General features: G+C 44.1%; 1 protein-coding gene across 5 annotated transcripts in view; it reads right to left on the reverse strand.

The window, feature by feature from the left end:
* Window positions 1-6296, reverse strand: part of zfta (zinc finger translocation associated) — a 13413-nt gene extending 7117 nt beyond the window's left edge. For 2 of the 5 annotated variants that reach the window (XM_020594943.1, XM_020594940.1), the window contains exons 1-3: window positions 5635-6296; window positions 3729-4244; window positions 396-758 (exon numbers count right to left, since the gene is read on the reverse strand). In XM_020594943.1, the coding sequence (XP_020450599.1) occupies window positions 396-758; window positions 3729-4244; window positions 5635-5785 (1030 nt within the window). In that variant the 5' untranslated portion in view covers window positions 5786-6296. The remainder of the gene's footprint in view (window positions 1-395; window positions 759-3728; window positions 4245-5634) is intronic. The other 3 variants (XM_020594945.1, XM_020594944.1, XM_020594942.1) reach the window with 3 other exon arrangements.
* Window positions 6297-10873: the final 4577 nt, after the last annotated feature.

A 10873-nucleotide genomic window follows, 5' to 3' on the forward strand; every position in this document is an offset into this window, starting at 1 on the left:
TGACCACCAGTCGGACAGAACCGATGAAACCTCTTGGATGAGAGGTGAAATGTCTTCTACCTAAAACCAAGTCCAGATGATTTTTTTCTATAAGTTTTTTCCAGCTAAATTCAGGGTAGGTTCACTGAGAGGCCACCTTACTTTTTCAGGAACACCCTGTTCACATTTACACGTGGAAGCTGCACAGTACAACCACAGACTGACTTGTGGCATTAAGGGCCTTGCTCAATGGCACCACAGTGGTGCTGCTTTGCACAGGCACTGCTTTGTCACCCAGATTTAATCCTGCCTGTCCAGGAATTAAACCGGTGATCTTCCGGTCACAAGCTTGCTTCTCTAACCTTTAGGCCACCATTGTTTGTGGTTGCACATAGTGTTATGCTGTCTGTTCTTACCATGTGTGTGAGCCCAGGCCTGCAGGATACAGTGCTTCTCCTCGGAGCTGTAGACCAAGGAGTTGGGGTGGGTGTCCAGCACATGGCTCTTGATGTGGTCCAGGTGAAGCGAGGGCAGTTCTCCTCCACACACCATGCACAGCAGCCGACCAGCCTCTGCCTCATACTCCATCAGGAACTCCTGGCGGAACCAGGCGTGCAGTGAATCATTCAGGTAGCGTTCCAAGGTTTGAGCTGAAGGTCCAGGGAGGTTCTCCTCCTCCTCCTCCTGTGGCTGGGGGGCTTCGCCTTCCTCAGTGCAGGGAGACAGAGTGAGGGGTTGCTGTGGCTGCTCCTGAGGTATCAAAGTGTCCACAGATTCTGCTGAGAATCAAGAAAGATGAGACAAATAATATTTAGAAAACAGGACCTGAAATTCATTTTTTCAAAATGGGGGAACTCCCCTTAACACCTCTAACAGTGCAGTCTCAGTGCTCTCAGTGCTCAGATCTGAGCCAATTAAGACATCAAGAATTTGTGCCTTGTCTTTTTTTAACTGAAAGAAATGTAATCATTTAATCATTGATAGTGAATCTAAAGGGCTATTAGTCATTTGGTGAACAAGCCAAATAAATGAGTGTTGTTTATGTAGCTGTGATAGGCAACATTATTGTGTGATGTCATCCAGAGGGAGCATGTGCAAGTTGAATAACAGTGGTCTAAGAATCGAACCCTGGGGGACTCCGCATGTCATGATGATCTACTCAGGTATTTGATCACCAGTGGAAACAACATAATCGTTGTTTTCGAGATATGAACTGGAAAAACTGAGGACTATACCTAATAATCCCAGTCACTGTTCCAGTCTGTCAAAAAAGATTATAATGGTCTACAATATCAAAAGCTGCACTGATATTAAACAGTTGTTTACCTGAGTCAATATTAACACAAATGTCATTTAACACCTCTAACAGTGCAGTCTCAGTGCTGTAGTGTTGTCTAAGGCCAGACTGAAATCTGTCCAAAAGACCACTTGCATTTTAAAGTTCAGAGTTCACTCAAAACAACTTTCTAAGTTTCCCAATAAAACAGAAAATTAGAGATTGGCCTGTAGTTAATTAACACAGAAGGATCCAGGCTACATTTCTTTAAACTGGGCTTAACAACCACAGTTTTCAGTGACTTTGGAAAAAATACCTGACAGGAGTCAGCCATTAACAATTTTCAGCACATCTGTTTCCAAGCAACTGAAAACAATTTTGGAGAAGCTGGTTGGCAGGGTGTCTAAACAGCTGGTGGATGAATTTAGGTTCTTAAATGCTTCACATAGAGGAAATGTACATACCTATGGGGAGATAATACCTGTGATCTTAACTGCAGGTCTTACCTAGTCCTGTTCTTAGCTGAAATTGTCTTTCACCACTGCTGTAATTCATCTCTTTCTCCTTCTCCTCTCTTGAGCTGCATCAGCGTCCTTAGTCTTTCTTTTGGTGGCTCCCTTTTCTCTCATCACCATGCTCTATTATTCCCCTGTTCTCTGTCTCCTCAACTTAAAAACTTTAATCAACTTAAAACAAATGTTCTCAGTGTCGGCCAAGCCCTGAAATCAAACTTTCAATGTTGCCTTTCAAGTTTTGTAATATCCGCAGGTAAGAACGTTCAGCACCGTACATTTTACAAATTGAGCAACTCATTTAACCATTGTTAAGTTCAAGCCACACTCATACTCTGAGCCAGTTTGCCTTTAACATCTTTGTGCTGCTGCTTCATCTCAGTAATGTTATCGTTCCCCTGTTTGAGGACCCTGAGGGATCCACTTCGGTTGATGTAGATTTTCATTAACCAGTGGTCCATGTTTGCATACCTACATACTACGAAAGAAGTGAATGAATGGACCATTGATCATTTCAGTACACTAGGGTTTTTTTGCTGCTACTACAGTCTCCCTTGATCTGGTATCAGTAAATATTTAGCCACTGTTCACTTACACAGTGCCATTTTAAGACAACTTAAAAATAAAGTGCATACATCATGACAGATTTATAAACAACTGTCTATGGTGAGTGCCATAAACATAATTTGTTTATTCATTGTCTTCTTTTATTTAATATTTATTTTGTAATAATTTAAATGATATTAATTATTTGGAATGATGTTTGTAAGGACAAACTTTGGATGTAGCTGCTGAATGATATCTGAGTGTTTGTGGTTACATTTCAATAACAATAAAAAAAAGTACAAGAAAAATCAACCATGCATTACAATTTACTAATCATGTGGGACAAACAACTGCAGTCACTGCTGCCTGTAAACATATTTATAGTAGAAATATATGTGCATGTCACACATTCTCTGATTAGCCATGAAATCTGGTCTTCTTCTAAGTAACTTGGTTACTTAAGAAAATGTAAGTGTGTAAGGGTGAGATGAGAAGACAATCTTATGTCTGTGTGTTGAGTACAGAGCAGGAGTTGGGGCATGGTTAGTCTAGCTTATCATAAAGACTGGCTCTGTTACGGCAGAGACACACCACCAAAGAACTAGCCCTGACGAAGGCCGACTGTTGCGTCAGCCAACTTGCACGTACACTCTGCACCTTCCTGAGGTGAGATAACTCTTCATACCAGCAGGTGGTGGTAGTCAACAAAGCAGCTTACCATTTTCCCACCACTCTCGCTCACCACAGACGGTTTATAGCTATTTCTAATTGAGAATATGTTTGATAAGAAGTTGCAAATGGCACTGGTGTTGTCAGCTTGGTCTAAGAGGAAACTGTGTTGCTACCCGATTCATATGTGAAAATGCAGCTACTTCCTGAATGATTAAGATTAGGGCAAGATGAGTGAGTGTGGCAATACAACACTGGCATACATTGCACCCTTGTGCATATGTAGAACAAATCAGGCAGCCGGTACAATCGGTAAAACCACACTAAATGGGTGAAATCATGGTAATTACAGCTACAGACTCAAGGACTTTCTCATCTCATGCACTGATTCATTAGACTGAACAGCCAATTAGAGCAGTCACTCTCATTGACGGGGTCAGAAGTGATAGTATTTACTTCCTTTGCCTTATACGAGTGTTACATGTGCTCACTGTACAAATGAAAAAGAGTGTTCATAACACGAGTAAGTTGTACTATTATTGTCAAAATTAACACATTTTCGTTGTTTTATATAGATTTTATAGGCCACCCTGAAACAGTCATGTTCTGGTACAGTCCCTCCCTCTCCAACATCAGTGAGTGAGTCACTACTTCATCATCTCCTCCTTACACACTATGTTAAAACACAAACTCATACTGCCACCAAGTGTGAGACCTAGAAAACTTACAGCCAGCTTCCTACCCACCGATGGCATCTTGGCCTGAGTCCAGCTGCTCCTCTACTCCCTGAGGTGAAGGTCCAGCAGCAGAACAGTATGAACCATGACTTCTGCTCACGCTCAGGTGGCTCTCCCAGCCGGAGCGGATCACCTCCTTGTCAGCAGTGCTCCACAGCAGGGAGTCTGGGTGCTTCTGCCTGATGTGCCTCTTGATGGTGCTGAGCTTCAGGGTGGCCAGTGAGCTGCCGCACACCATGCAGATCATTCCGTGCCGCTGGGGATCAAAGTCCATCAGGTACTCGCTGCGCCAGTACTCATGGTAGTAGCGGCGGTGGTCACGACCTGGGATCCGGCTGAGGCCTGGACGTGAGGCCCTCTGGACCCTGGGTTTTCGTCCTAAGGGCCCAGGGGCCGGTGAGAGGAGGAGCGGATGGTCAGGGCCTTCACTGATGCTCCAATAGCTGGTGCCTGGAGATCTGACAGGTGTGACCGTGCCAGCCCCTGATTCCTCCTCGCCATGGCCATTAATAAGACCATCTTCTTCTGGCAGGAGCAAACAGAATACAGGTAAATCCTGGTAATTTTATCACTTCAGATCTGTTTAGGGCAACTACAAACCTTACAACACGTAAATATCTCATTAGAATAGGTGACCAAGCCTACCTCGTACTTCTGATAACAATGTCAATACTTGGACCAATAGCAGAGCTTTATTTTTCTTTTTCAGTGTACAGTTCTGTAGACCTTCCCGTGTAGACCTGATTAGAGTCATTATCCTAGATGTGTGCTAACAAGCAGCTGTAAGCGTACATAACCATTCAGTTATATACAGAAATGTCCATACATCAGCATTCTTTTTGGGTTTGTTGTGCTTAACAGCTCCATACAATTTTTGCTACATTATTTAATGATAGTGTCTAGAAAACTGCATCTAATGTGGATCTGACCAGTGACTGAGGTCGGTAATGAAGCAGATGCATCAATAGAGCGTGTAGAGGAAGTGGCAATATATTGGAAGTCGCCTGCATCACAGAGAGAAGACACATCTGTTGACATTTCTGAACCTGACTGGTAAGCTGGCCAATATTAGAGTATCACAGTTAAAAGCTGGTAGGTGCTTAGATGTTAAAGCAAGAAACAGCAGTACAGAAAGCACAGACATACAGTATGTGAGTTCACTAAAAGTCCTTCACTCAAAATGTTAAGTAAAAATAAAAAAGTAAAACTACTCAGTATGCAAGATGACACAATTCACAATAATGTATATTATAATATTTGAGCATGGTTATTGATGAATCCTGAAATGTAGGACCTCTAGACTGAAAAACTCTTTATTTCCCTCTGCCATCAGACTCCTAAACAGCTGAGGAGTTTATTACCAGGAAATACGTCATGTACTGACGACCTGTACTGAATTTCATTGTACAGGGAAACACGTTTCCTAACTGTACATATGACGAATAAACACTTTGACCTTTGAATTAGTGTGTACATCATATTCAATGTTGCAGCTCATAAAGACAAAGCTAATTTTAATTTAAAAATACTGCTGGGTATCTAGTGAATTTCCCACTGTGGAACAATAAAGTCTCATGATTATACTGTATTTTTTTTATTAATCTTACTTTATCTTACTATGCCCCACCGTGTACCTCCAATAACCCATATTATCAGTTTGTTCCGGTGCCGCCGTTGTCCACTAGGGGGAGGCCGCGTGCCTCAGTTCGCCTACCTGCGTGCTGTTGAGCCTTTGTTTATAGGAGCCACAGAGACAGAGGGACCATGCCGCTCCATGGCATTGTCCCTGACACGGATTACCTGCTGCCTGACAATGGCCGTGGCTCTGACAGCCTCGCAGATCCACTTTGCGGTGGGGAACACTAACAATAATTACGCTAGTTTTTGTTTTGTTTTGCTATAAATAAATACATACTTATGTTTTTACCTCCCAAGTCACTCTCCTCTTGCGGCGCTTCCTCCTCTCCGCTTATTATTAATGAGAGCAGCTCAGCCTGCTCGGCACACCGGAGGTCCACAGGCTCGCGCTCCCCAGGCTCGCGCTCCCCCGTTTCTTTCGCTTCCATCACTGGCCTGGCTGCTGCTTCAGTAGTGGCTAGTGTTCCTCCTTCCGTTACTGTATCGTAGCGCTGAAGCGGGACATGTCACACTCAGAACAACATGTCACAATTGTAACATGTTCACCTCGGTTGGCACCGTTCGACACGCATCTGGCAGGCGCTCTATAACGAGCCCATCGCTGAGGAACCCGTGCTCTACGATGTCCCCCCACGCGCCACGCACGGGAGCCAACTTAACTTTTCCTCCAATCACACAATCATGTGTTCCGCGGGCGAACTGGGCCCGCTACTCCGTCTGGCTCTGTGTGGAAGCGCCTCGGCGTAGGCCTTCAGTAATGCATTTTAAAGCTCTTGCTTGTCTTCAGGGTGGGGAGCCGGACTAGGGGCCCCTGGGGCTCCTTAAGGGGCTCCTGGGTAAATTTAAAGAGACAGTAGCACCGTTGACTAGTGCACCCACCCCGGGGGGTTGGGGCACGCAGCGCAGCAGGCGTTAGTAAAGATAAGCCGCTAATATGCACTCGTTCTACCAAAATCATGCGTTGGCAGAACCCGTTTGTTGCGGAAAAGCCTCAGTTAAAGGCGGGTCCGTTGCAAATCAGGTTCCCTCGAGCTCCAGATCATAATATTCTCTGCTGAAGGTCCCATATGGCATTTCCCCCAAATTCTATGTTTATTGTTGTTTATATCCACAGCGTGAATCTATGGGCTCCCAGATAACAGGCCTAGCTGTATTTCTATACGCAGGGCTGCGATATATGGAGCCAGTCTCCATTACTGACTGATGTATTCATTACTAGCTTGATTAAACGACTAATTATTTGGTCAAGAGCCCAAGTTAACATGTTCAAATTGCTCTCGACCAGGGTCAAACCCAAGAATAGAAGACAAAGAAAATCAGTAAATTTAAATGCAATGCTGTTATTTGTAGATATATACCCAAATAAAGCTGTTCTTATTTTTTGGGGGGAGCTGGCCACTTTCCACGAGCGTCTATCTAGAAATAAGATTATTAATGTCATTAATTTGTCTGCTTTGTGTGTATATATATATATGTGTGTATACCCCCACACACACTGTATGCGCTACTATAACCTGGCTATCCATTTCTAGGCCTACTAAAACTACTACTAATTATAAACGGCCTAATAATTTGATCATAGAACATATAATTTAAACCATAAGCTGAACTGTAGGATAACCCAGAAGCTTCTGCTTCACATCAGTTGAGGTCATCTGTAGAAACAGCCAATAAATCAATGGATCTTTGTCCAGCTGTTCCAAGCTGGAAACAGCATATAGACCTAGACCTATGTTATTCTAAGCTTCGTGTAATCTCTGTGCTTTGTTGCAGAATGCTCTTATTCGATTACTGAGTCTGTCTCATGTCCAAAATCAGGCTTCACTGTGAGATGACGAGTAAGGTTGAGCCTTTAGCCGCCAGCCACATGGACACATATGAGCTCATTGTCTGAATTTTGTGAAATATAGTTTAAATATGCGCGTAGTAATGGATTAGGGACTGGAGAGAAAAGGTGGCGCTGTACTGTACGGTCTCTGGTGTCCACGGTACACACACACACACACACACACACACACACACACACACACATCCAGGTCTCACATCCTGGTACTTTACAGCGTTGTCAAGGCAGCCCCGGAGCACGGCAGGCTAACGGACAGGAGCTGCAGTGTCCTGGCAAAATATCTGTCAAAACATGTTCACAAAACTGTCCCGGAAAGTTAGGTGTAACTAAAAGGTAACGGATATGCATGTTTTCCTTCCACATGTTCTCCTGCGACCTGCTTTGCGGCTTGAATGTGCGGCTTTTCTGGCGTCTTTTAGACAGGCAGCAGACTCAGACAGAACCAGTCCATGAGGACAAGAGGAGGAAGATCGTGTCCATTGTGTCGCCGAGAGACAGCCATTTATGCCCAGTTTACGTTCTACCAGTCGCGGGGTTTTTTTAGCTGAATTTCTGTAGGTGTTGTTAATTGTGCTTTAGATGAGTCGTCCCACATTTCTGATTAAATACACACAGAATAAAGAATAAAAATGGCTCTCGACGTATGTAAGGGACAGGTTTAAAGGGACAGTGTCACCCCGCTTCCTTCCTGGTTCCTGTAGCTCACACATTTTTTGCATGCACGACATATCAGTCACCAAAGATGCTGAAGGAACTGGCAGATTTTAAAAGCTATCGGATGTAGGCTACTGTGTCTCACGCGGAAATTGCACAATTTATGTGTCGTGCGTTGGGTGTTTTAGTTCCTGTGCACTGTCTTTAGCATTTTATTCATTATAAACACGCGTCTGCCCAGTGCAAATGAGAACATTTGCTATGGTCACTCCAAATATGATAGTTATTAGTATGCTAATGAAGAACAAAGTTACCAAATGAACATGCGAAATGTCCCAGGTTGTCTATATGTGAGTGCACTGCACATTTCTCACGTGATAAACTACAAGTCCTGAAATGTGAACTCTTCACATCTGCAAGGTGATTTACAGATTATATCAAATCATCCATTGTTGTTTTTGTCTTACAATGCAAATGTGAAATATCTTAAATTTGTGGCTTTATGATGTGAAGTTACTACACGTGGAAAAAATGTTTTATTTTCCAAAATCACAATTTAACACCACACGTGATTTAGTCACATCTGAAATACTGTTCACATATTACATCTTAAATTGATGTTTACAAGACTGTTTGTTACATTTTAAATGTTAAATCTGTTTGGGGGGTGCCTTTACCATGTGTAGTTCACATGTGAAAAAATAATATGGGCTTTTTCTGAAAGTACTAAAAATAAGCATTAGCTGCCTCCCTAGTTTCTAACTGAGGGTGGGAAAAACTGTCACTTCTCAGCTTATTGCAGTTCAGTTAAACAAAATATAGTTAAATTAACACCTCACTACTAGTTTCAGCTAAACTGGAAATCCAAAGGCTGGGTTCTCCACTTTATTAGACGAATTGTTTTAAAGTAAATTGTTCCTTCATTCAGTTGACTGGTGGCCTTTCATACCAGGTTTATTCCAAAGTAGGGTGCAACTAAGAATTGTTTCCTGTTCCTCAGGACACCTGCATACCAATTTGATGTCTGAGAGACCTGGCAGCTCCTCAGCAGAGCACAAACACCTACTGCAGCATCACAGAGAAGGACATTATGTGACTTAATGGAAGTGAGGATTCTGGACACTGGAGATGAACTGAATCAGTGTGACAAGGGAAGAGCCATCCAGTAATATTAGATGAGAGCTGGTGGGCTGTCCAAGCTGGCAACAGCATGCCAACTGCAAAAGCTAAAGGTGTTTCAGCGTCCCACCGCTACCGGCCTGCCTCACAGTATGATGATGCCACCCTCGCCCAAAAGAGAGAGTACTGGAGAACCAAGAAACGTGAGCAGAGGGCCCGACTGTCAGAGCGGAGAGGAAAACCAACAGAGGACAGTCAAGTGGAAATACTCCTACATCTAGATACCCCACCAGCGGTGCAGTCTGCTTTATCTGACCCCTTAGCTGCTCCCACTTTGCAGAGTAATGCCGAGACACATAAAACAGCCAATGTGTCTTCTGCGTCGCAGAGTGGAATTACAGTGGCGGATAATTCATTTGAAGTTGCTGAAAGCCAAAAGGTGAAGTGGTTCCAGACGATGAAACTCAACAAGGTTTTGCCGCAGTTTCCAGCATCATGTTCCATGTCAGCCAAAGCTGCTGGGGGCAACCCAGCCACAGTGAAACGCCTGTCACCAAGGGGTGCTGTGAACAGAGCTGTTACCTCACCCACACCTAGTGGAACCCAGCCTAACACCAGTTCTTCATTTCCTCCAGTCAGAGTGACCTTAGTTACCAACGGCAGCTCCACTAAAACAACACCTCAGCCGTATGTGTCTATGCAGGACGTATCAGTCCCCAAAATGCAACATAAAGTGGACGTTGCATTACGCAATCAGCCCAAATTGTTGCCCACCAGTGTGTCAACAGGTATGATTCTTGTGTCTTCTCCATGTGGCCCCATGAAAACAGAGGGCAAAGCAGCAAACGCAGCACCTCAAAGTGGAATAAAGAGTGCCCTGGTCACCAGACAGAGGGAGAACTCACAGTTTTCCCAGGAGTCCGAGGAGGAGAGAGCAGCCAAGCGCAGAGAACACTGGCGGATTAAAAAGCGAGAACAGAGAGCAAAGCTGGCAGCTCAGATAGCTAAAGCAGCGGGCTCTGAGATGACCGTACGGAGGCAAACGGCACAAAACACAAGACTCGTGGGTGATCTTCAGCATCATCCTCCTCATTCGTTTTTTAGAGGACCAGGCCACAAGCAATGTCCTGTTAAGGTTAAAACTTTATTTACATCTGCCAAAAGGGAAAATGATAAACTGCAAAGTGACACAGCACGTTTAGCTGCAGTTAACCTGCAAATAAATCAGATAAAAGTACAAATTCCACACAGAAGTAGGACAACACGGACAGCCATCACATCAGATATTTCTGTGAAAAAACCTGGGGTATCACCGCGAAAGCTTCCAAGTTATGTACCTCTTTCTAATGTTACTCGGGGGATCGCACGATGTAAAACACCTAGACAGAGATTTATTGAAGCCCAGAAGAATCTAATAAATCAAAGAAGCACAAGATGTAAATCCCCGTTGCTTGCTTCAGTCCTTAGCACCAGAAATATCTCTAGAATTGACCCCAGTGATACACCTGAGCAGGCGATAGCAAAACGGCGAGAGCACTGGCGGATTAAAAAACGCGAGCAGCGAGCTAAGCTGTCAACCGAGGTGAAGACTCGGTTGAAGGAGAAAGACTCTCTGATGCGAAGAGTGAAACGTTACCAGAAAATCCTGGAGGAGATGAGGAAGGCCAGACTGCTGACGCAGTCCGCAGGAAGCACCCTCACCCATGCCTCTGAGACCATTGGAGGGTTCATCAAAGAGGATGGGACGGTGACCGTTAATGTTCCAACAGGTCAACACACAGCGCAACAGAAAAGTAAAGCAGACCTTCATGTAGGTTCCAATAACACCCCCATCACACAACCTCAGCATCAGCCTAATACAAAATGGCGAGGCACCTCACCTATTAGGATCAACCAG

This window comes from Monopterus albus, unplaced genomic scaffold (assembly GCF_001952655.1).
Source record: "Monopterus albus unplaced genomic scaffold, M_albus_1.0 scaffold25.1, whole genome shotgun sequence".
NCBI classification, from domain to species: domain Eukaryota; kingdom Metazoa; phylum Chordata; class Actinopteri; order Synbranchiformes; family Synbranchidae; genus Monopterus; species Monopterus albus.